The 26,578-nt window shown below is 47.0% G+C and overlaps 1 protein-coding gene across 1 annotated transcript in view; it reads left to right on the top strand.

Moving 5' to 3' along the window:
• Positions 1 to 18,501: 18,501 nt before the first annotated feature.
• NECTIN4 (nectin cell adhesion molecule 4) overlaps positions 18,502 to 26,578 on the top strand; it is a 42,317-nt gene continuing 34,240 nt past the window's right edge. The window contains exon 1 of the mRNA XM_081340506.1: positions 18,502 to 18,906. Within this exon, the coding sequence (XP_081196632.1) occupies positions 18,867 to 18,906 (40 nt within the window). The 5' untranslated portion in view covers positions 18,502 to 18,866. The remainder of the gene's footprint in view (positions 18,907 to 26,578) is intronic.

The raw sequence follows: 26,578 nt of genomic DNA on the forward strand, positions 1-26,578 counted from the left end.
GAATATTTTTGCATTATACAGGAAAGGAAATTTTGTGTTTCTGGATTTATAACCAGGAGAGGGTGAGTATTTTTGGAACTCTATACAGAAATGCAATGTTGTGTATATGGATCAATAACCAGGAGAAGGAGAGTGTTTTTGGAACTCTATACACGAAAGCCAATTTTGCGTTTCTGGATCAATAAGCAGGATAGAGTGAGTATTTTTGGATTATACAGGAAAGGAAATTTTGTGTTTTAGGATCAATAACCAGGAGAGGGTGAGTATTTTGGGGAATTCATTCATGAAAGCGAATTTTGCATTTCTGAATTAATAACCAGGAGATGGTGAGTCTTTTTTGGTACTCTATACACAAAAGCCAATTTTGTGTTTCTGGATCAAGAACCAAGAGAGGGTGAATATTTTTGGATTATACAGGAAAGGCAATTTTGTGTTTTTGGATCAATAACCAGGAGTGGGTGAGTAGTTTTGCATTATACAGGAAAGGAAATTTTGTGTTTCTGGATCTATAACCAGGTGAGTATTTTTGGACGTCTATACAGGAAATGCAATGTTGTGTATATGAATCAACAACCAGGAGATGGTGAGTATTTTGGGGAATTCATTCAGCAAAGCCAATTTTGTGTTTCTGAATTATGGTAATAACCAGGAGAGGGTGAGTATTTTTGGATATTACAGGAAAGGAAATTTTGTGTTTTAGGATAAATAACCAGGAGCGGGTGAGTATTTTTGGAACTCTATACAGGAAATGCAATGTATATATGGATCAATAACCAGGAGAGGGTGAGTATTTTAGGATTATACAGGAAAGGAAATTTTATGTTTCTGGATCAATAACTAAGATAGTGTCAGTATTTCTGCATTATACAGGAAAGCAATTTTTTGTTTCTGAATCTATAACCAGGTGAGTATTTTTGGAACTTTATACAGGAAATGCAATGTGTATATGGATAAATAACCAGGAGAGGGTAAGTATTTTTGGGAATTCATTCATGAAAGCCAATTCTGTGTTTCTGCATTAATAACCAGGAGAGGGTGAGTATTTTTTGATGATTCAGGAAAGGCAATTTTGAGTTTCTGGATCTATAACCAGGTGAGTATTTTTGGAAGCCTATACAGGAAATGCAATGTTGTGTATATGAATCAATAACCAGGAGAGGGTGAGTAATTTTGGGAATTCATTCAGCAAAGCCAATTTTGTTTTTCTGAATTAATAACCAGGAGAGGGTGAGTATTTTTGGGAATTCATTCAGGAAAGCCAATTTTGTGTTTCTGAGAGGGTGAGTATTTCTGGATAATACAGGAAAAGCAATTTTGTGCTTTAGGATCAATAACCAGGAGCGGGTGAGTATTTTTGGAACTCTATACAGGAAATACAATGTGTATATGGATCAATAACCAGGAGAGGGTGAGTATTTTTGGAACTCTATACACGAAAGCCAATTTTGCGTTTCTGGATTAAGAACCAGGAGAGTGTGAGTATTTTTGGATAATTCAGGAAAGGCAATTTTGTGTTTTTGGATCAATAACCAGGAGTGGGTGAGTAGTTTTGCATTATACAGGAAAGGAAATTTTGTGTTTCTGGATCTATAACCAGGTGAGTATTTTTGGAAGTCTATACAGGAAATGCAATGTTGTGTATATGAATCAATAACCAGGAGATGGTGAGTATTTTTGGGAATTCATTCAGCAAAGCCAATTTTGTTTTTCTGAATTAATAACCAGGAGAGGGTGAGTATTTTTGGATTATACAGGAAACCAAATTTTGTGCTTTAGGATCAATAACCAGGAGCGGGTGAGTATTTTTGGAACTTTATACAGGAAATGCAATGTGTATATGGATCAATAACCAGGAGAGGGTGAGTATTTTTGCATTATGCAGGAAAGGAAATTTTGTGTTTCTGGATGTATAACCATGTGAGTATTTTTGGAAGTCTATACAGGAAATGCAATGTGTATATGGATCAATAACTAGGAGAGGGTGAGTATTTTTGGGAATTCATTCAGCAAAGCCAATTTTGTGTTTCTGAATTAATAACCAGGAGAGGGTGAGCATTTTTGGAAATCTATACAGGAAATGCAATGTGTATATGGATCAATAACCAGAAGAGGGTGAGTACTTTTGGGAATTCATTCAGGAAAGCCAATGTTGTGTATATGGATCAATAACCAGGAGCGGGTGAGTATTTTTGGAACTCTGTATACGAAAGGCAATTTGTGTTTCTGAATTAATAACGAGGAGTGGGTGAGTATTTTTTGATTATTACAGGAAAGGAAATTTTGTGTTTTAGGATCAATAACCAGGAGCGGGTCAGTATTTTTGGAACTCTATACAGGAAATGCAATGTGTTTATGGTTCAATAACCAGGAGAGGGTGAGTATTTTTGGAACTGTATACACGAAAGTCAATTTTGTCTATCTGGATCAATAACTAGGAGAGGGTGAGTATTTTTGCAACTCTATACAGGAAAGCCAATTTTGTGTGTCTGGATCAATAACAAAGATAGTGTGAGTATTTTTGATACTTTCTGCTGGAAAGACAGTTTTGTTTCTTTGGATCAATAACCAGCACAGGGTGAGTAATTTTGAATCTCTACACAGCAAAGCCAAATTTGTTTGTCTGGATCAATAATAAAGATAGGGTGAGTATTTTTGAAATTTTCTGCTGGAAAGCCAATTTTGTGTTTCTGAATAAATAACCAGGAGAGGGAGAGTGTTTTTGGAACTCTATACACGAAAGCCAATTATGAGTTTCTGGATGAAGAACCAGGAGAGGGTGAGTGTGTTTGGATAATACAGGAAAGGCAATTTTGTGTTTTAGGATGAATAACCTGGAGAGGGTGAGTATTTTTGCATTATGCAGGAAAGGAAATTTTGCGTTTCTCGATCTATAACCAGGTGAGTATTTTTGGAAGTCTATACAGGAAATGTTGTGTATATGGATCAATAACCAGGAGACGGTGAGTATTTTTGGGAATTCATTCAGTAAAGCCAATTTTGCGTTTCTGGATTAAGAACCAGGAGAGGGTGAGTATTTTTGGATGATACAGGAAAGGCAATTTTGAGTTTCTGGATGAAGAACCAGGAGAGGGTGAGTATTTTTGGAACTCTATATACGAAAGCCAATTTTTTGTATGAGGATCAAGAACCAGGAGAGGCTGAGTATTTTTTGCTTATACAGGAAAGGCACTTTTGTGTTTCTGGAACAATAACCAGGATAGAGTGGGTATTTCTGCATTATAGAAGAAAGGAAATTTTGTGTTTCTGGATCTATAACAAGTTGAGTATTTTTGGAAGTCTATACAGGAAATGCAATGTGTATATGGTTCAATAAGTAGGAGAGGGTGAGTATTTTTGGGAATTCATTCAGGAAAGCCAATTTTGTGTTTCTGAATTAATAACCAGGACAGGGTGGGTGTTTTGGGAACTCTATACACAAAAGCCAATTGTGAGTTTCTGGATGAAGAACTAGGAGAGGGTGAGTATTTTTGGATTATACAGGAAAGGCAATTTCGTGTTTTTGGATCCATAACCAGGAACGGGTCAGTATTTTTGCATTATACAGGAAAGGAAATTTTGTGCTTTTGGATCTATAACCAGGAGATGGTGAGTATTTTTGGAAGTCTATACAGGAAGTACAATGTTGTGTATATGGATCAATAACCAGGAGAGGGTGAGTATTTTTGGAACTCTATATACGAAAGGAAAGTTTGTGTTTCTGGATCAAGAACTAGGAGAGGTTGAGTATTTTTGGATTATACAGGAAAGGCACTTTTGTGTTTCTGGATGAAGAACCAGGAGAGGGTAAGTATTTTTGGATCATACAGGAAAGGCAATTTTGTGTTTTTGGATCAATAACCAGGAGAGGGTGAGTATTTTTGGAACTGTGTACACGAAAGCCAACTTTGTGTTTCTTGATCAATAACCAGGAGGTGTTGATTATTGTGGGGAATTTATTCAGGAAATAAAATGTTGTATCTCTGGATAAATAAGCAGGAGAGGGTGAGTATTTTTGGAACTCTATAGAGGAAAGCCAATTTTCAATTTCTGGATGAAGAACCAGGAGAGGTTGAGTGGTTTTGGAACTCTATACAGGAAATTCAATGTTGTGTTTTAGGATCAATAATCAGGAGAGGGTGTTTTTGGAACTCTGTACAGGAAAGCCAATTTTGCGTTTCTGGATTAATAACCAAGAGAGGGTGAGTATAGTTGGATGATACAGGAAAGGCAATTTTGTGTTTTAGGATCAATAACCAGGAGTGGGTGAGTATTTTTGGAACTCTATACAGAAATACAATTTTGTGTATCTGGATCAATAACCAGGAGAGGGTGAGAATTTTTGGAATTCTGTATACGAAAGGTAATTTTGTCCTTATGGATCAATAACCAGTGTAGGGTGAGTATTTTTGGATTATACAGGATAGGCAATTTTCAATAACTAGGATAGGGTATTTTTGGAACTCTATACAGGAAAGCCAACTTTGTGTTTCTTGATCAATAACCAGGAGAGGGTAAGTATTGTGGGGAATTTATTGAAAAAATCCCATTTCGTATCTTTGGATCAATACCCAGGAGATGGTGAATATATTTGGGAATTTATTCCAAAAGACAGTGTCGTCTCTTGGTATCCATAACCAGGAGAGGGTGGGTGTTTTGGGAACTCTATGCAGGAAAGGGTATTTTGAAATTAATACAGGAAAGCAAATTTCTTCACATTGGCCAATTACTGTGAGATGGTCAGTTTTTTTTAAACTTTATACAGGAATAGAAATTTTACCTCTTTGGATCCTTATTTAAGAAAGGGTGAGTATTTTTGGAATTGATACAGGAAAGCCAATTTCCTTACTTTGACTAATAACCAGGTGATGGTGAGTTCTAGCGTAACTTTAGACACGACTGCCAGTAGCACGACGTTGGGCCAAGAAACTGTTGACCGTAACTGTTACTGCAATTGGAAAGGTAACTTCCATTTCTGCAATACGCACAACAGCCAGCTGAGCGACTTTGTGTCTTTAAACAGGACAAGGTGAGTTCCAGTTGAACGTTGGGCATGAAACACAGCTGCAGGGACTCTGGGCCAATAACCTCAGGACAGAAATCTCTGCTCCTACGATGGGAAAGGTAACTTCTGTTTCTGGATTACAGGTGAGACTCAGGAGAGTGACGTTCAAACACTCAGCAGAAGATGGTGAGATCAAGTGAGGCCATGAACACCAAAGGCACTCGAGTATCTGTGAGGCAATAAACAGAAGAGGGTGAATATTTGGGGAAATATATTCAGGAAAGCCAATTTCCTTACTTTGGCCAATAACCAGGAGAGGGTGAGCACTTTTGGAATTTATACAGGTAAGGGTTTTTTTTGTGGCTTTGGGGCAATAACCAGGAGTCGATATCTTCTATTCCGCCGGGACCTGAAAACTTGGCTCTTCGATCTGTTTGGTCCAGACTGTGGGGTTGTTAATTTAACTGGGTTTTAGATTTACTCTTGGGGCTTGAATTTAATTTAATTGTTTTATTTGTTTTTAATTTTTTGTATTCATGGTTTTAACTGCCCTGTAAACCGCCCTGAGTCCTACGGGAATAGGGCGGTATACAAATCCAATAAAATAAATAAATAAATAAATATTCCAGCCATAGGTTTTGTGGTTCTATTGCTTCAATTTGCACAACATCCGGCTGAGTGAGTTTGGGCCGTCCGCAGGAGATGGTGAGTTGTTGTCCTGCAATACATAGGACAACTGGCCGAGTGACTTTTGGCGAATCACAAAGAGAAGGGTGAGCTCTTGTTTAGTGACTTTGAGCCAATATCCAAAAGATGGTAACTTCTATTCCTGCAATAGGCGTGGTGAGTTCTACTCCTGCAGTATGCAACAGAAGAAGCAGCTGAGTGACTTTGGACCAATCACCGGGAGAAGGTGAATTCTAGTCCTCCAATATTTATCAAAGCCTTCCTTCCTTCCTTCCTTCCTTCCTTCCTTCCTTCCTTCCTTCCTTCCTTCCTTCCTTCCTCCCTCCCTCCCTTCCTTCCTTCCTTTCTTTCCTCCCTCCCTTCCTTCCTTCCCTTCCTTCCACCCCTTCCCTCCCTCCCTCCCTCCCTCCCTCCCTTCCTTCCCTCCTTTCCTCCCTCCCTCCCTTCCTTCCTTCCACCCCTTCCTTCCCTCCCTCCCTCTCTCCCTTCCTTTCCTCCCTTCTTTTTCTCTTCCTCTCTCTCTTTTCTTCCTCCCTCTAGCAGAAGGCCGTCTGAGTGACCATAGGCCAATCCTTCCTTCTCAGCCCAGAGGAAACCACTTCTGGGAAACGTTCCTAGAAAAGCCCACGGAGTCTCCGAGAACTGGAATGCGACTCAACGGGAGAGAAAAAGAGCAGTGGATGATGGGGACGGGTGGGACCCTCCTCGGCACACATCCCATCCTGGCTATGAGCTCAGCGATGCTGGGCAGAGGCCCCCTCGGCCCCCAGCCAGACCGATGTGCCCCGTTGCCTGATGCGAGGTCAGCGACTGAGGTCAGAGCCCGGCCATTTCACCTGGCAGTCGCCGAATGAGCCGCAAACGGTGCTGCTCCGTCTCACACTCGAGACGTGTAGACTCCCCACAAGCCACGAATCCCAACCGAACTCCTCTGGGCGTGCTGGCTGGGAATTCTGGGAATTGAAGTCCGCACATCTCCGAGTCGCCAAGTTGGAGAAGCACCGCTTTCGAGGCTCCCCGGCTCCAGGTGGCTCTGGGCAGCTGACTTTCCCCGACAGAATCATCAAAAGAACCAAGAAACGGACCGCGAGCATCCAGGAGACCCACTGAACATACGGCAACCCCCGAGGGCTTCTCCGCCACCCCGCCCCGACGCCTGGCACCGCACCCAGTTTCGCAGTGACCTGACCGGCACACAGAAGAACTCTACCTGGACTCTTCTCGATTTGATTCATAATTTATTCCTAATAAATGTCGCAAGACGAATCGTGAGACCCACTGAGTCCTGAGCCCCCTTCATTCCGGCTGTCAGCCGCCCCGCTGGGCCCGCCTCGGTGTTTCGCGCTGCCCCCCTTCTCTACTTGAGCTTCTTCTTGCGTCCTCTGCCACAGGCCGGCTCCGGCTGCTCACTGTCGGCAATTTCATAGACGGTGATGCGCAGTTTGCCCAAGCCCCCCTTCTTCAGATTGGGGGGTCCCTCTCCTTCCCTGCCTTGCACCTCGTTCAGGAAGTGCTCCAGTTCGTGCTCCATGCCGGCCAGCTGGTGGGTGTACGCCTGCAGGGCGGGGTTGGTACCTGGCGGGCTGGATCCGAACTCGGGCTGGGCCGGGATGAAGACCTGAGACTGGTAGCCACACGGCTGGTCCCCGTCTTCTTCTGGACAGGACGTTTGGACCTCCTGCATCACAGAAGAAAAATGAGAGGAGACCCCTTTAATTAATCAGTTAGCAATCAATTGCAATTAATTGGGTCATAGTGGACAATCACTTCAGTGTGTCAGCTGTGTGCAGCAGCAGCCGAAAATGCCAACGCAATCCTAGGCTGCATTAATAGTGGAATAGAATCACAGTCACGTGAAGTTCTAATAATTTCACAATTAATTAATGACCACTCATAATTTCTTCATTACTTAGTGACCACTTGCCGTGCCTTAATTAATGACCAGTTGTAGTTTCTTCATTGATATATTACTGACTAGTCAGTTTCTTCATTAATTAATGACCAATTCATTAATTGATTACCACTTGTAATTTCTTAATCACATTCCTGATCTAGCGTATGCTCATCCAGCTTGCTTTTGTTCCTGAATGGACCCCACACGGCCACAAAAATGTGTTCGCACCACATTAGAAGCCCCCAAACAGCTTACCACAACTGTTTTATTAATTTATTAATTAAATTTTAATGACACCCATCTCATTGATACAGTGACTCTGGGTGGATTACCACAGAATAAAAAGTTAAAGGCATAACATAAAAGGCAGCTAAATGAAGAAGGTTAAAGAGAAAGCTATTTATTTGAGCCTGTTGCATGGAGGCTGTGGCTATGTCTTCCCTGACTTGACGGAGTAGGTCGTGTAAATTCAACTGTTGGGGGACTCTTTGTCATCTCATTGAATCATAGAATCCTAGTCACCTTAAGGCCATTGTCTTTCAAGCTGGGCCACTTGAAGACGGGTGAACCTCAGTTCCCAGAATTCCCCAGCCAGCATGCTTTAAGATGGATGGATTTCAGCTCCCAGAATTCCCCAGCCAGCACGCTTTAAGATGGATGGATTTCAGCTCCCATAATTCCCCAGCCAGCATGCTTTAAGATGGATGGATTTTAACTCCCATAATTCCCCAGCCAGCACGCTTTAAGATGGATGGACTTCAAGTCCCAGAATTCCGCAGCCAGCACGCTTTAAGATGGATGGATTTCAGCTCCCATAATTCCCCAGCCAGCACGCTTTAAGATGGATGGATTTCAGCTCCCAGAATTCCCCAGCCAGCATGCTTTAAGATGGATGGATTTCAGCTCCCAGAATTCCCCAGCCAGCACGCTTTAAGATGGATGGACTTCAAGTCCCAGAATTCCCCAGCCAGCACGCTTTAAGATGGATGGATTTCAGCTCCCATAATTCCCCAGCCAGCACGGATTGATTTCAGCTCCCATAATTCCCCAGCCAGCACGGATTGATTTCAGCTCCCATAATTCCCCAGCCAGCACGCTTTAAGATGGATGGATTTCAGCTCCCAGAATTCCCCAGCCAGCACGCTTTAAGATGGATGGATTTCAGCTCCCATAATTCCCCAGCCAGCACGCTTTAAGATGGATGGATTTCAGCTCCCATAATTCCCCAGCCAGCACACTTTAAGATGGATGGACTTCAAGTCCCAGAATTCCCCAGTCAACATGCTTTAAGCCAGGTGGACGTCAATTCCTCAGGGAGAAGGGCGGTATATAAATATTATTAAATTAAAATTAAATTAATTCCCAGAATTCCCCAGCAGGCATGCTTTAAGATTTATGGAATTCAATTCCCAAAATTCTCTGGTCAGCATGCTTCACGATGGATGGACTTCAACTCCCAGAATTCCCCAGCCAGCATGCTTGAAGAGGGGTGGACTTCAACTCCTAGAATTCCCCACCCAGCCCCCATGGAGGCTGGGGGGATTCTGGGAGTTGAAGTCCACCCATCTTCAAATGGCCAAGTTTGAGAAACACTCCTTTTAGGACACACAAGCTGGAATCTTGTGACATTAGCCACAACTCCACAAGAGGGCACTGGCTGCCTTGCTGAGCTATCAACAACCTTCCATTCCAGTTTAATTCCGGCCAGGTGCCGCTACCTGTTGAGCTGCTGCCAAAATCCAGGAAGCAGCAGAAAGATTTAAACTCTCACAATTCCTTTTAGAACAGCCCATTTTGAGAAATGCCAGAATAAATGGTTAGTCTTTAAGGATGCTTTACGTCTCTTTTCCTTTCCCTATTTCTGCCCATCTCCTGTGTTGGCCAAATCTCATCTGAGCATTGGCGGTTTCCTCTAAAAGGGAAGACAACCTTGCTGCCATTACAGACCTTCAGGAGTTATTTTTTTTTATTTATCAAATTGATTGCTTGTCCATCTTATCACAGGATAACCGGTTATTTTTAGCCTGGGGACAGCAAAAGAATAACTCAGGGGTGCCCGAAGCAGCTTTCCCTGGATCGAAACAAGCCTTGTGTAGAGTTGTTGTTGTTGTTAGCTGCGAAGTCGTGTCCGACCCATCACGACCCCATGGACCACGTTCCTCCAGGCCTTCCTGTCCTCTACCATCTTCTGGAGTCCATTTAAGCTCACGCCTCCTGCTTCAGTGACTCCATCCAGCCACCTCCTTCTCTGTCGTCCCCTTCGTCTCTTGCCCTCAACCTTTCCCGGCATTAGGCTCTTCTCCAGTGAGTCCTTCCTTCTCATTAGCTGGCCAGAGTATCTGAGTTTCAACTTCAGGATCTGGCCTTCTAAAGAGCAGTCAGGGTTGATCTCCTCTAGGACTGACCGGTTTGATCGCCTTGCAGTCCAAGGGACTCGCAGGAGTCTTCTCCAGCACCAGAATTCAAAGGCCTCGATTCTTTGGCGCTCGGCCTTTCTTATGGTCCAGCTTTCACTGCCATACATTGCAACTGGGAAGACCACAGCCTTGACTATACGCACTTTTGTTGACAGGGTGATGTCTCTGCTTTTTAGTGTGCTCTCTAGATTTGCCATGGCTTTCCTCCCCAGGAGCAAGCGTCTTTTAATTTCTGGCTACAGTCCCCGTCTGTGGTGATCTTGGAGCCCAGGAAAATGAAATCTGTCACTACCTCCATTTCTTCCCCATCTATTTGCCAGGAATTGAGAGGGCCGGATGCCACGATCCTGGTTTTCTTAATGTTAAGTTTCAAGTGTAGAGTTGTAGAAGTGAAGAAATAGGACATTCAGCCTGGAGCTGCCTTCCAGCAGTTGGATCTCAGCTCCCAAAAGCCCAGAGAAGGTTGACTCTGAATGCTGGTGGAGACCAAATTGCTTACGTCTGCTTGAAACAGAATGGAAGAGACCTCGAAGATCATCTAGTCCAACCCCCAGGTGAAGCCTATGCCAAATCCAGACAAGTGGCTGTCCAGTCTCTTTCTGAAAACCTCCAGTGATGGAGCTCCCACGAATTCTGGAAGCAAGCTATTGCATTCATTAACTCATACATGTCAAACACAAGGCCCGGGGGCCGGATTCGGCCCGCGAAGTGGTTTCATGTGGCCCGCGAAGCCATCCTGGAAACAGTGAGGGAACGGCCCCCGCTGCCTTGGCCCTGGCCCAGAGACCCTCCTTCCACCAGAGACCCACAAACCTGTCCCACTCCTGCCCAGGCCCCCATAGGCACTCTTGATGCATAGAGCTGGCCATGCCCACCCAGTAGGCCATATGCACTTTAGCCACGCCCACCCAGTAGGCCACGCCCACCCTGGCCATACCCACCCGGCCCCCTGAGGGCAACCACAATGCTGATGCGGCCCTCAATGAAATTGAGTTTTACAGCCCCTGCATTAACTGAACAAGCCAGGTTTGACTTGCTCTCAAGGTGCCCCAGAGCCTGAAGGGAGGTGAGATCTGGGGCCCTCCTGGACTCTTCAACCCCCATCTGGCGGACCCACCAGCTCAGTTGCCCAAGAGTTTCAGAGATGGTTTTCTTCTTGCAGGAAGCCTACTGCCTACCTGGAAATCCACCCCAACGTCTGGCTGGAGGGCTGAGTCAAAGGCCCCACTCCTTTCCTCCTTAGTCATCTCTGGAGAACCTTGTGGGTCACTTGGGCCTCGGGGACTCACCTCATGACCTTCTGGGCTTGGTATGTGAAGGATCTGGCAAGACTTCCTGGCTGGTGAAGTCAGCCCCGGGATTTGAAAGCTTCCATGTGGGGCTGTGCCGTTGACTCAACCCTGGGCTGAATCACCTTGGATTGACACGCCGGGAATGGGGTCAGGAACGTGGCCCACGGGAGGGGCACAGCCCACGCCCACACGTCACATGGGGCAAGGGGGGAAAGGCAGGAAGGAGCCGAAGGCTGGAGGTTTTCACAGCGGGTCTAGGGCATTTAGGCACCAAGCCTTGGCCGTGCCCGCTTTGCCCCCCGTCACCCGCCTTCCCGCTCTGTTGGCCCTTCCTGGCGATTCTCTACGGCCAACGCCCCCCTAGCCTTCCACCCCCAGGCACCGTTTGACTCAGGCCTTTCGCTACACAGGACAAGAAGCTGCCAGCCGTGGGCATCACCACCACGGCCCCTTGCAACGGCATACTGCCCCCCCCCAGCTTGCCACCGGTTGCTCAGTGCGGCCCTCTGCCAATTGGCTGGTGGCTTCTTGTCCCATGCAGTGAAAGGCCTGGATCAAAGGGTGCCTGGGGGAATGGGCCAGGACGAAGGGCTGGGGGTGGAGGACCAGGGGGCCGGTGGAGGAAAGCTGGCAGTGAATTGGCTGAGGTGGGGGGCTGTTTGGTGCCTAAACGTCCCATTCTGTCCCCAGCTAGAGAGGAGAACTCTTGCTATGGGCAAGGGCTGGACTAGAAGACCTCCAGGGCCCTTCCAGCCCTAGGATTCTATGGTTCTATGAGCTAGGGTGGTGGGAGGGAGGACTAGAAGACCTTGGGCACAACTCACTTAATGACTGCATCACTTATCAACAGACGCTCTGGTCCCAAAGGATCCCCTGAAGCAAGCAGATCCTTTCCCACGTGGGGTCTTCGACCTACGACCATTCATTTAACGACTGTTTGAAGTGATGATGGCGTTGAAAAAAAGTGACATGTGATGAAATGCAGGTCCTCCCTTTGGGGAATCCGGACTAATTCCGTCACACTTATGACCATCAGGGCATCCTTGCAGTCACGAATCCAAATTTAATTTCACAACATATAGACAGATTTAACCATACTTTCAATTGGGAAAATGTGACAGTCCTAGACCACCAGGCGAAATCCAAAAATGCCAGGGAATTTCTAGAAGCCTGGCACTCTGACAAATCAGCAATTTGAGGGTGATTTGAGGGAACACCTGCTGCCGGCATCAAATGCCCTTCGTCCAGTGCGCTCCCACAGGGAGGGTCTGCTCAGGGTCCCACCGGTAAGAGATTGCCGGCGGGTGACACCCAGGGATAGGGCCTTCTCAGTGGGGGCGCCTGCCCTCTGGAACCAGCTGCCAGTGGAGCTGAGGACTGCCCCCGACCTCCGGTCATTCCGCCGGGGCCTGAAGACCTGGCTCTTTGAGCTCTCTGGCCCAGGCTGAGGAGTAATTTATTTTAATCGGGGTTTTAATTGCACAGGGTTAAGTTTAATCTTTTTAAAAATGGTTTTTAACTTTTGTATTGTTGGTTTTTAATTTCCTGTAAACCGCCCTGAGTCCTTAGGGAAAGGGCGGTATATAAATGTAATAAAATAAATAAAATAAAATAAATAAATTAATAGACACACAGACATTAACAACAGACTATGCAAAAGAGACCACCGACCAGCCCGAAAGAGCAAAAGACCCCAGCGCCTCTCCACCGGCACTCGGCACCCAGATCAGCATCGATTAACTCCAAGGTCATCAAGGAAGCAAGACCCCACTCAAGAAACTGCCATGAAGCCATTAGTAAATTGTTAGATGTTTTTGTGCCAGCCATGGCAGCTCCTTAAAAGGTCACCAGATGGGAGCAAAGAGGCACCTTTGCTCCCACTGGTGGGTCAGGGGTCTCCGGCCCCTGCAGCCCCATTGGAGAGAGTTAATGGCCCTCCGGCCCCCTCACTCTCATTGGTAAGGGAGGGGCTGGGGCCCCCATAAAAAGCCCTGTACAGGGGCTGCTCTTTGGCTCTTGATCTAGCTCCCTTTGGGACTGATCCATGGGCTCAATCCAGGCATGGATGCCTCCATGCCAGGGAACTCTTTCTCTCTGCTTTATATCTAAATAAAGCTTCACCTGATTGCATCCCTGCGTGCTGCCTTTTGCTTGGAAGCGCCTCAACGAGCCATCGGCCTTGGGAGGCCCAACCAAAGACCCCCCACCCACCCAGATTGGCAAGACACCAGGAGATAAATTAATAGCACTCCTCACTAACACTGATGCTGTTACCTAGCTAGGGTATTGAAACGTCTGCAAGAAAACCAGCTAGCTCAGAGAGCAGCAAGGAGCCTTCATAAATAAATATAAATCAATAAACAGAAGAATTCATCAGAGATTGCTCGGCTTTGCTACTTGGGCCTTGTGTGGTTGGCAAAATCTGGACTTTGTAGCTAAACAGGTCATGGTTGACCTAAATTCTACTAAGCTGGGGTCTATGAAACTAATCCAGAGTACACCAAGCTGACAGACTTGTCAATGTCAAAGCAAATAAACCATCTGGTGGCTCCGTGCATCGATTTGATTGATTGGTGACGTGCCATCAAGTGGTTTTTGATTCCTAGCGACCACATGGATAGATTTTTTTTGTTGTTGCAAGAGATCTATGCCTAACCCAATGTTTTTTTAACCTTGCCAACTTTAAGATGGGGGAAACTTCAATTTCCAGAATTCCCCAGCCAGGCTTGCTGGCTGGATAATTCTGGGAGTTGAAGTCCACCCATGTTGGCTGGAGAACTCTGGGAATTGAAGTCCACCCATGTTGGCTAAAGAGTTCTGGGAGTTGAAGTCCACCCATGCTGACTGGGGTATTCTGGGAGTTGAAGTCCAGACATCTTCAAGCTGACAAGACTGAGAAACAAACATTGTGGTGCCACTTCTGGAAGGCCAAGTTAAGCAAGAGATGTTTTCGCCCGTGACTCACTCTTAGGCAACTTGGTGTTAACTCCTTCCTGGGCTGGACTCCAACTTCGGGCCAACACCGGCTACGCCATTGGCAACCAGAAAAGGCACCCAAATTTTCTTGGTTCCCAAAAGGCCCGTTCAGTGTCATTGTCTGCAAGTTAAGTTCGAAACGATACCAGGAAATGCCGCTGTGCTCGAAGAGTGGGCTACTGAGAGGAAGTCAACGCTTCCTTATGAGGGAGAGGCTTTGCAAACACAGCCATGATAGCTGGACCACAATCGCCCAGCAAACTTCTGTGGCTGTTGTGTTGATTGGAATCTGGACTTACCTCGTTGTCCCAAAGGTGTTTTTCCAGGAAGTCCTGGGTTGTTGTTTTTTCTTGGGTTCCCCCCCCCCCTTGAAAACGTTTCACTTCTCATCCAAGGAGCCTCTTCAGTTCTGACTGAATGGGGCGGAACAGAAGGAGTTCCATTCTTAGTCCTTCTGAGGGTCATTGGGGGCACTTGAGTTTTGACCTAGGTGGCCTCGTTGGCCCCTCTTTCAAACCAGCGGTCCTCTCTGCTGTCTTTGAAACAGGGACCTTTGTCTTTCGAACGCAGGTGGATCACTCAACCCTGTCTTGATGGGTTTGTTCTCCTGTGTTGTGCCTCGCGTTTGTGAAATGGTTGTTTTGTTTCTCCAACATACACAGGGCTCACTGCATTGGGGCACGTATGCCACGCTGCTCAGTTTGCATCTGGGTGTTTTATCCTTGGGCTGAACGAGCTTCTGCCTTAGTGTATTCTGGGGCTTAAGGTGTGCACTTGTGTTGCTGGAAGGTGTACAACACAATCCTTTCAGCAGTCCCAAGAAGATTGCACACCCATTTTTACACTCTGATTCAGCATCCCGAGGACACGGATAAACCTCCAAGTGGCCCTGACGACTCTCAGAAAGAGCGCTAACGACCAGATGACTGCAAGGAATACGAATCCTTCCATTTCCCCACCATTCAGCTAGAACTGAAGAAGCTTCTTGGATGAAAAGCGAAATGTCTTCAAGGAAAACACTTTGGGGACAAGCGTGAGCTGGATGACTGAGAATCTCCAGAGACATAAAGACTTCTCCAGTTGTTTTGCAATGTAGGTGGAGTTCCCGTTGCAACCTCAACCAGGACCAGAAATTTCATTGCTAAGCAAGGTGGCAAGTGAGTTAAGCCACCATGTGGTTTGGGTTCAGTAGAGCGAGTTGTGTAAACGGAGCCATTGTGCTTTATCATTTCCAGGTTAAAAAGGTAAAGGTAAAGGTTCCCCCGCACATGCGTGCCAGTCGTTTCCGACTCTAGGGGCCGGTGCTCATCTCCATTTCAAAGCCGAAGAGCCAGCGCTTGTCCGAGGACGTCTCCGTGGTTATGTGGCCGGCATGACTAGATGCCAAAGGCGCACGGAACGCTGTTACCTTCCCACCGGAGTGGTCCCTATTTTTCTACTTGCATTTTTACGTGCTTTCGAACTGCTAGGTTGGCAGAAGTTGGGACAAGTAACAGGTGCTCACTCTGTTACGCGGCACTCGGGATTCAACCTGCCAAACTGCCGACCTTCTGATCGACAAGCTCAGCATCCTAACCCACTGAGCCACCACGTCCCTATAATTTCCAGGTTACACGAATCTAATTAACAGCTAGATGGCAGCAAAGACTTAAAATATTCTGGATATCATTGCTTGCTGCCACCTAACCTTCTGCCCGGTTTCTGCAACTGGAATCTCATGGGGATGTGGTTACGTGACATGCCCCGCCACATGTTTTAGAGAGCCACTTTGGTGTTACGGTTCAGGCATCCGGCTAATAACTGGGAGACGGTGAGTTCTAGCCCTGCCTTAGGCATGAAGCCAGCTGGGTGACCTTGGGCCAGCCCCTCTCTCTCAGCCTTAGCAAGGAGGCAATGGCAAACCTCTTCTGAAAAACTTGGCCAAGAAAACTGCAGGGCCGTGTCCAATCAGTCCCCAAAGAACTGGACATGGCTGAATACAGAACAGAGTTGGAAGGGACCTTAGAGGTCTTCTAGTCCACCCCCCCGCCCCCGGCCAAGCTCATAGAATCATAGAATCTAGGGCTGGAAGGGACCTTGGAGGTCTTCTAGTCCACCCCACCCCCACCCACGGCCAAGCTCATAGAATCGTAGGGGTGGAAGGGACCTTGGAGGTCTTCTAGTCCATCCCCCTGCCCTTGGCCAAGCTCATAGAATCATAGGGGTGAAAGGGACTTTGGAGGTCTTCTAGTCCACCCTCCCCCGCCCCCGGCCAAGCTCATAGAATCATAGAATCGTAGGGGTGGAAGGGACCTTGGAGGTCTTCTAGTCCATCCCCCCGCCCCCGGCCAAGCTCATAGAATCATAGGGGTGAAAGGGACTTTGGAGGTCTTCTAGTCCACCCTCCCCCGCCCCCGGCCAAGCTCATAGAATCATAGAATCTAGGGGTGGAAGGGACCTTGGAGGTCTTCTAGTCCAACAGGAGATCCTATAGCACCATTTCAGACAAATGGCTGTTCAATCTCTTCCTGAAAACCTGCGGCTTCAGAGCAGACAGCAGCAAACTGGAAATCCTCCTTGCAGAAGCCGTTCTAGTCAGCAAGATTTCGCTTCCTGCCGAGCAGGTCGGGTGGCCGGGCACGAAGCCGGGCAGGGCGCCTGTGTCTTTCACGCTTGTGTCGGGGAAGGAATGTCAGCAGGTGTGCCCGCCAGCCAGCTTCCCTCCCAGTTGATGAGCAGAGATAAAATCTGTGGCCAGTGGAGCTGGGTGGGGCCTGCTGTGTTCAGCGGCTGGTATCACAAGGGCCCTTTTGATGCAGCTAGTCCTCAAGGGGATTCATTAAAAAGGGAAACACAGATAAAACCATTAAAACAGCAAAAAAAAAGAGAGAAACATCTCTGTAGATCACACCTTCAACCCAAAGGAAGCCGCCCGGAGTCGCTTGACAGTGAGACGGGCGGCATATAAAGACATAAAATAAATACAGGTGGTCCTTGACTTACAACTGTTCACTTAGTGACCGTTCAAAGTTACAACGGCACTTAAAATAGTCACGACCGTTTGTCAGACTTACGACCATTGCAGTATTCCCCCTGGTCACGTGATCAAAAAAAATCAAACAATTTGCAGCTGACTCATATTTATGACGGTCGCCGTGTCCCGGGGTCACGTGATCCCCTTTTGTGACCTTCTCAGAAGCCAAGTCAACGGAGAAGCCGGATTCACTTAACAACCGTGTGACTCCCTTAACAATTGCAGCGATTCACTTAACAATGGTGGCTCATAAAATGGAGCAAAACTCAATAATTGTCTCACTTAGCAAGAGAAATTTCAGTTCAGTTGTGGTCGTACAATTGAGGACTACTTGTAATAAAAGAGTAGCATGATTGCAATAAACAACTGCAATTTAACTGCTGGGGGAACATCTGTGTTGGCTCCAGAGAATGAAAGAGGCCCAGAAACCGGGAAGCAACTTTCTTTTGAGAAATGGTGGTCCTCGCTCTCTGACACAATTGGGCTCTGAACCTCCCTTGCAAAACAAGGCAATTGTTGAGTTGCTCCTGATTTTACCACCTTTTTTGCCAGGGTGGTTAAGCAAATTGCTGCAATTGTTACGTGAATCACTCAGTCATTAAGCGAATCTAACTTCTCCCACTGGGGTTGCTTGGAGACTGGATGGGAAGGTCACAACCGGTGCTTACGCAGCCCTGGGATGTGACAACCATTGCAAATACACACCGGTCGCCAAGCACTTGAATTTTGACCACGGGACCGTGGAGACGCTGCTACGGTTGTTAGTGCGAGGACTGCTTGCAAGTCAATTTTCCCGGTGTCGTCAAAGGAAGGGTTGTAAACTGAGGACTGCCTGCATAGGAAAGAAATCAGCAGTGGGAATCTTGGGAGAAAAATCCGTCCTTCAAGTGGTCCCTACGACCCACATTGGCCTTTCAGGCCTCCAAGGTCCCGTCTTCAGGCCCCGGGGTCTTTGGGGAGCCCCCCCCGAGTGCCCCATCTTGGCGCCCAGCCTTGGAGCTGCCAGCCAAGCAATTGTGATGACTTGACACGGCCCGCCGAGCACTCTGGCACCCCCTGCGAAGTCTTTTCCCTTTATAAACGAAACCTCGCCCCCCCCTTTTGAGAAACACCTGTTCAAACTTGCTAAACAGGTTAATATTTTTTTTTCCCTGGCTGGCTTCCCCTCCCTTTGGTCATGTGTGAGGAACAGGTTGCAGAGTTTCAAAACAGAAGCAAAAGCGGCTTGGCTTGGTGGCTCCCACCACAACTTTGGTGCTGGATCTGAAAGAGACCCCCCCCCTGGATGCCCACCGAAGACCCCTGTGGCCCCCAGCCTCCTCGAAACAGCCCCCCCGGTCGGTGACAACACGATGGGACTCTGTGCTTCTCTCCTGCGGGTGTGAGTGTTTGTGTGTGTGTGTGTGTGTGGCACACAGGCGGAAAGCGTTGCTGATTCCTTCGCTCGGGTTGCTGGTGCGGAGCAGAGGCAGGACGGATTGGTAGAGCTTTGCGAGGTGGCCAAGGCTTTGGGGGGACCGAGGGGAAGTGTGCAAGGCTTCCTGAGCCCTGACACCACCAGCACCACCACACCTGGGCACACACCATGCTGTGGAACATCTGCCTGCTGGTCCTGCCAATCTCCGGTAAGTCACTGTTTATCTCTCCTTCTCCTTCGCTTGATTTTCTCCACCGTGCCAAAAGTTCTTCACTCTGGGCTCAGCTGTCTGGACAGAGACAACGCCTAACTTTTTCCTCTCCACCGTGAAAAAAGAAATGGACTTATTGACCAACGGGCGAATGACAGTTTTGTTAATCTTTTGCCTTGCTTGGGGAAGAGACTTTTTGGGTGGGGCCAGGCCCACCCACCCACCCCTTTTGCTCCCTTGATTTTTTTTGCACCAGTGGAGAAAGTGTGTAAGGAGGCATCTGTGGGACGACCTCGGAATCCAGCGGATTCGGAGGAGAGTCCCAGTTCTGAGCAGAACTTTTGAGACTGGCTGGTTTATCACATATTTGGTGATTTCCTTCTCTGGTGTGCTTTATCGGTTTTATTGATCAATTTGATTCCTGCAGGGTAGGAGTATAGAATTCATGTGGGTTTTTTTAGACGAGACAGATCAGGTTTATTCTTGAGGGTTGAGGAGGTGCAAGGCAGGGTCTCTTTTCTGGAGAGGAAGGAATCTCCAAAAATGTCCAAAGGGACAAGCCAAGATGCATCTTAGCTTTCTCAATTGCGATAAGGAAATAGCTTTCTCAGGCATTGTGGGCTGGAGACAGGAACTGGCAGCCGCAATTGGTTAAAATCCTGCAGCCCGTGAATTAATTGACCCGTAAATGAATTGTCAGGGAAAACTGAGCAGGTTTGGCTTTGCAAACAAGGAATTTTTTTTTTAAGTTGGCAGCAATCCGTTAGGTGGAGCGAGGGTAAGGCTGAGCTGCCAAGCTGGCAGTGCCAAACTTTCTTTGAAAGAAGAGCAAAAACACAACGCCGGGATTTCTTAATCTCTTAATAAAGATCTTTTAATATGCCAAACGAGAATGGCTTTCTTAAAAAAAATAATCATGTAAATCCCCATCGGGGTGAGGCTCTACGGAGCCTAAAATCTGACGTTTTTCGGAGAAAAAGGCTCGGTTTTCTGCTTCTCTCATTGTCTCGGGTCTTCGTGCAAAAGGCAGATTTGGGTGAAAATCCTTGGTTTTGGTTATTTTTGCCTTCTGCATGAGTTGCTTGCCCGTACACGAAAGTGACCGGGAAGTGAAGGGGTGGGATGGGGACTTTGCTGGGAAAAGCCGAGCTGAATAACTTAGAACAAGATTCTCCAACTTTGGCAAATTGGAGATGGGTGGACTTCAATTCCCAGAATCCCCCAGCCACAAACATATCTAGCAGGAACTTAATATGGACTTCAGTCAAGCCATGGTGGAGCTTTTATCCCAGTGTTTCTCCACCTCTGGCACTTGGAGATGGGTGGACTTCAAACTCTCAGAATTCCCCAACCAGCAGAACTGGCTGGAGAATTCTGGGACTTGAAGCCCACCCATCTTCAAGGGCCAGAGGTTGAGAAATTCTGCTTTATCCAAAGCAATTGATGTAAATCCTTGATGTCATTAAGACAGCGATGGCTTGCCATCGTTTCCAGCCAGCAAACAATGTTCCTACTCATGTGCAGAGTTCTCCACTGCATCAGACAGCTGGAGGAAGCTATCTCTGTGAAGTTTCCCCCTCGGGCTCTTGCCCCATCAGGAAATGCTCCCCTAGGGACGGTTGACTCCTGATCTTTCCCACTCCCCAGCAAATGGGGACCCTCACACAGACACACACACACACACCCAAATAAAGTAACCAACACCCAATGGGCTTGCTGTTGTGTTCTCATGGCCCACCGAGCCGGGCTGAGCCCAGCGTACCCATGAATCAGACTGCAGGGGATGTTTATCCTGAAAAACTGGTTTGGAGTGATAACCACGAATAAGGGTGCCGTGATAGCTGTGGTTGTGTAGCTTCTTGGCAGAGTATCTACCTGTTGGGCTGTGCGGTCTCTCGCCTGGCCTCTGCAGTGACTCGGCAGCTTTTCTGCGCCGGAGCTGCTGACTCAGCCTTCTTGCCGGGTGCCCGTGGGGCCCTGGCACCCTCTGAGTCACCTTGCCAGCCTGGGAAAGGGGGCAGGCCTGCAGAGGATGGCCAGGGGGCAGTCAGCAGATGGGCACACACCCCTGCCTTTGACAAGGACAACCCCCCCCCCCAGCAATCCTTTCCCTCCTTAAAAAGACCCTGAGATGGGAGTGGCTGCAGAGCCTGCTACGCGTCAAAATTTGGAGTGCAATTGAATGATGTCTCATGTTGACACACACACACACACACACACACACACACACCCAGACACACACACCGCCTCTGGAGCCCCTGCTTTGTAGTGATTGGGATTTGGGAATGGGATAAACGTATGACAAAGGCAAAGAAAAAATGAAAAGTTAGGGAAGAAAAAAAAGGGAAGGGAAGGAAGGAAAGGAAACAAAATAATGAGGGAGGGAGGGAGGGAGGGAAGGAAGGGAATTTTGATTTCTGTCCATGGCATAATTGTCATCTTAATTTTAATCCTAACTATCTTCATTCCTTTTTAATTCTCACTATTACGGCACTATTCACGTAGCAATTGCTTTGCTCGGCTATAGAAATTCCAGTCCCAGTTACGGTTCCACGTCAAGGACTGCCTGTATTGCAAGCAAAGGCCGGACAGCCCCTTGTCCAGATTGCGGCCGAGCAAATGGCTCAGTGGGTTAGGACGCTGAGCTTGTCGATCAGAAGGTCGGCAGTTTGGCGGGTCGAATCCCGAGTGCCGCGTAGCAGAGTGAGCGCCTGTTACTCGTCCCAGCTTCTGCCAACCTAGCAGTTCAAAAGCACGTCAAAATGCAAGTAGAAAAATAGGGACCACTACGGTGGGAAGGTAACAGTGTTCCGTGCGCCTTTGGCGTCTAGTCGTGCCGGCCACATGACCACGGAGACGTCCTCGGACAAGCGCTGGCTCTTCGGCTTTGAAACGGAGATGAGCACCGGCCCCTAGAGTCGGAAACGACTAGCACACATGTGCGGGGGAAACCTTTACTTTCACCTTTAAATGGACTGAAGTTGCCAAGGGCGGAGTTGGCATCCTCAGAAAAAATGATTTTTACTCTAAAGCCAGGCCTCTCCAAACTTGGCTACTTCAGTTCTCCCAGAATTCCCCAACCAGCCCTGTTTTGGAAGGAAGGGGGAAAAGGGGGTGGGTGGGAACTGGGGATAGGTGAGAATGCGGAATGCTGCTTTAATTGCAAATTGTAACAGGAAACGCCAAGTGTCACCAAAACCGATGTTATTTGCACACAGGTGGAACACACAGACCTACTTGCCATTTCCTTGTTGACCACACACACACACACACCCAGTGGCCAAGTCGGCTTTGTGGTTGCATGTCCTTGAAAGAGTTGAGCACCCTGCATGGGCTAGATGATCTCCAAGGTCCCTTCCAACTCTGTTATTCTAAAATTCTAAAATTCTAAATTCACACAACCTTTAGTCTTCTCTCATTTTCTTGCTCAGAGTGTGCCGCTTTGTGCAAACCTGACCCTTCGATTAATTCACGATTCAGTGTAAAGTCCTCGAATTACAACAGTTCATTTAGCGACCCTTTAAAATTACAACGGCACTGGAAAAAAAGATGACGTAGGACCGTTTGTCACCCAGCCGTTGCAGCATTCTCCCAGGGTCACGTGATCAAAATTCAGACGCTGGGCAACTGACTCGTATTTACAACGGTCACAGCGTCCCGGGGTCTTGTGACCTGACAGGCAAAGTCAGTGGGGAAGCCAGATTCGCTTAACAACCGTGTGACTAACTTAAAAGCTGCAGGGATTCACTTAACAACGGAGGCAACATAAAATGGGGCAAAACTCACTTAACAAATGTCTCGCTTCACAACAGAAATATTGGGCTCAACTGTGGTCATAAGTTGAGGACTAGCAGTATGGTGGAAACCCAGACAACGGGTTGTGGAGAAATTAGCAGGTAATCCTCAATTTATGAGCCCAACTGGGACTCGTAAATCAACGTCTCTTGATAAGCTATGTGGTTAAGTGAGCTGCGTCCAATTTTATGAGCCTTTTTGCCATGGTCATTAAATGAATCCAGCTTTTCCTATTGACTTTGTTGGAAGCAGGCTGGGAAGGTCGCAAATGGTGATCACGTGATCCCAGAATGACACAAACCTTGTAAATACAGTATGTGCTGGTTGCCAAGTTCCCAAATTGGGGTCACCTTGACCCCAGGTGCGACAGTTGTTACATGCAAAGACCGGCCCTAAGTCACTTTTTTCAGCACTGTTGTAACTTGGAATGGTCATTAAACAGGTCGAGGAGTACCTGTAACATGCGGTGCTGGGTGAACACAGCCCATCTGTGCTTAACGCAACCCTCCTTCCAAGGCAGGCCATCCACTTCTTAGGGAGTCTCCCCCGTGAGGTCTGAAGCCTTTTCTGCCTTCAATTTCTCTTGCTTCATTAGTGGCATTCACACAGCACACGTAACCCGGTGATCGTATGAACTAACCTGCTGAGTTTGCACAAATATGTGCGGTTTTTCCATGTGGTCTGAGCCAACTTGAAGTCCACACGTCTTAAAGTTGCAAAGCTGACTTGGAGTTGTCCTGAGTGACAAGCTAGGATGGACTTGGTTAGCCCTGGATTAGAAGACCATCATAGGGTCCCAGGGATGTATGTTAGTTGAAGAGGTTGAAAACTATTCCAGAAACAGGCAAAGAATTGAGGACACTTGGCATTTCCTGTTACACTTTGCAATTAAAGCAGCATTCACATTCTCACCTTTTCCTGTCCCCCCCCCACTTTTCTCTTCCTTCCAAAACAATCCCGAAGGTGCTTTTTCCAAAAGGCAACTGGACTTTCTTGGTTTTGTTTCCTTGAAAACGTTTCACTTCTCCATCAAAGCAGCTTCTTCAGTTCTGACTGAGTGGTGGGGAACAGAAGGGTTTATATTCCTTGCAGAGACATCTGGTTAGCACTCTGAAAATCCAGATAACCGTGAAGAATATAAATCCTTCGGTTGCCTGGGTTTTTCAACCTTTTCACCCATCGTACCACTTTTAGGATAGGGCAACATCCGTGGACCACCAGTCGCCTAGCAAGGGGTCAAAAACTTGATGACCAAAAAAACAAAAAAAAAGGAAAAAAGTGATGAAGTACACAAAGAGAGAAACAACCTGGAATTAAGGAGACATTCCCTGACAGTGAGGACAATTAACTTCCCTCCAGAAGTTATGGATGCTCCATCATTGGAGGCTTTTAAGAAGAGACAGGAGAACCATTTGTCTGGAATGGTATAGGACCTCTTGTTTGAGCAAGGGGGTTGGACTAGAAGACCTCTAAGGTCCCTTCCAACCCTATGACTCTATGAAAATCGGAACAACTTCATGAATGGACTAGAGGACAATACAAACCTCAGAACAACCTGTGTTTGCCCCACATCCAGCTGGGGTTTAGTTGCTTGTGGGGTGTGTAAAGTGTGAGCAGGTAGCCCTCAACTTACAGCGATTGATTTAGCTGCTATTTGAACTTGCAATGACAATTTACAGTCTGTCCTCACACTTGTCTCAGCATTGCGAAGGTCACCTGCTGCTTAGAATTTGGGCACCTGGCAACCGGCATGTGTCTCTAAGGGCTACAGCATCCTGGTGTGTGTGTGTGGGTCACCAATGGTGACCTTCCCAGTTAGCTTCGGACAAGCAAAGTCAATCGGCGAAGCTATTCTGGGTTCTGAAATCCCGCTGATTAGAATGAGAGAAAATTCTCTGGAATGCATCATGTGGATGATCCACCCCTGGAGGTTCTCAAGAACAGCTATTTGTATGGGATAGTAGAGTCTCCTGCTTGAAAAAGGGGTTGGACTAGAAGATCTCCAAGATCTCTTTCCACTTGGTGAATCTATCATCCCAGATCAATTAATCAGTGGGACTGCTTGTCTCCAGAAGTTTGTTATTTATTTATTTATTTATTTATTATTTGGATTTGTATACCGCCCCTCTCCCGAAGGACTCGGGGCGGTGTACAGGGCAATTAAAACACTATATACAACACATAATATATAAAAATTAAAACAAATTAAACAAGTAGCCCTAAACAATAAAACACATTCTAAAATTTTAAATTTTAAATCTAAAATCCCAATCCCTCAGTCCAGGCCGGCAAGTTCAAATAGCCAAGTCTTCAGGTCGCGGCGGAAAGAGCGAAGGTCGGGAGCCATCCGGAGCTCAACAGGGAGCTGATTCCAGAGGGCAGGCGCGCCCACAGAGAACGCTCTCCCCCTGGGGGCCGCCATTCGACATTCCCTGACCGACGGCACCCTGAGGAGGCCCTCTCTGTGGGAGCGCACAGGACGATGGGAAGTTAACGCCGGCAAAAGGTGCTCCCGTAAATAACCCGGACCCATGCCATTTAGTTGTGGAGGTCGTGAAGAAGAGAGTGGACAGGCATTTATCCAGAATGATAGAAGGTCTCTTGCTTGGGCAGGGGTGGACTAGAAGACCTCCAAGGTCCCTTCCAACTCTGTTATTCTGCACAGAAGGAGGACTTGCAATGCAGACCTTCCTAATTTGGAATATTCACATAATACCCTAACTAAAAGATATTTATTATTACAACGTTGCAGTTCTCCAACTGTCACCCAAAAATAGACTGTTAACAACAACCAATTTTTTTTTGCCAATATCAGGTAGGCCTCAACTTTTGACCACATTTGTGACGAGAATTTCTGTTGCTAAGTCCAAATTTAGGACTTTTTTCCCCTACGATTGTTAAGTGAATTACTAACTTGTTGACTTGGACCATAAGAAAGGCTGAGCGCCAAGGAATTGAGGCCTTTGAACTATGGTGCTGGAGAAGACTCCTGCGAGTCCCTCGGACTGCAAGGCGATCAAACCGGTCAGTCCTAGAGGAGATCCACCCCGACTGCTCTTTAGAAGGCCAGATCCTGAAGTTGAAACTCAAATCCTTTGGCCACCTCATGAGAAGGAAGGACTCGCTGGAGAAGAGCCTAATGCTGGGAAAGGTTGAGGGCAAGAGAAGAAGGGGACGACAGAGAAGGAGGTGGCTGGATGGAGTCACTGAAGCAGGAGGCGTGAGCTTAAAGGGACTCCAGAAGATGGTAAAGGACAGGAAGGCCTGGAGGAACGTTGTCCATGGGGTCGCGAGGGGTCAGACAGGACTTCGCAACTAACAACAACAACTTGTTAAGTGAGTCATGGAGTTGTTAAATGAATCCTGCTTGCTCCATTGACTTTGCTTGTCTGAATCCAGCTGGGAAGGTCGAAAGGGTGATCACATGACACACACACAAACACACATACACACACCCGGGATGTTGCAACCGTTGTAAGTACATGCCAGTTTCCAGAAGCCCAAATTTTAACGATGTAACCATCTGGATATGGTGACAGTTGTAGGTGTGAGACCGATTGTAAGTCACTTTTTCCAATGCTATTGTAATTTTGAAGGGTCACTAAACAAATCACTGTAAGTCAAAGAGCATCTGTGCGGGTCTTATGTACTCCACAAGGAAATAAGCCTCACTGGATCTGGGACAGACAAGTTTGGGCTGAGGTTTAGGCCATCCATCACTTTTTCCGGTGTCGTCATCGCTAAAGAAATGATTTTAAGTCAAGGACTCCCTTCGTTTTTGCAACTGGAAAGGGGACGAAGATGAATGCAGGCATTCGGAGAAGTGTGCAATGAAGGTTTATTAAAATATGGATGCAAACTTTTTTTAAAAAAC

This window comes from Vipera berus (assembly GCF_964194415.1).
Source record: "Vipera berus genome assembly, chromosome: 16".
Classification (NCBI taxonomy): Eukaryota; Metazoa; Chordata; class Lepidosauria; order Squamata; family Viperidae; genus Vipera; species Vipera berus.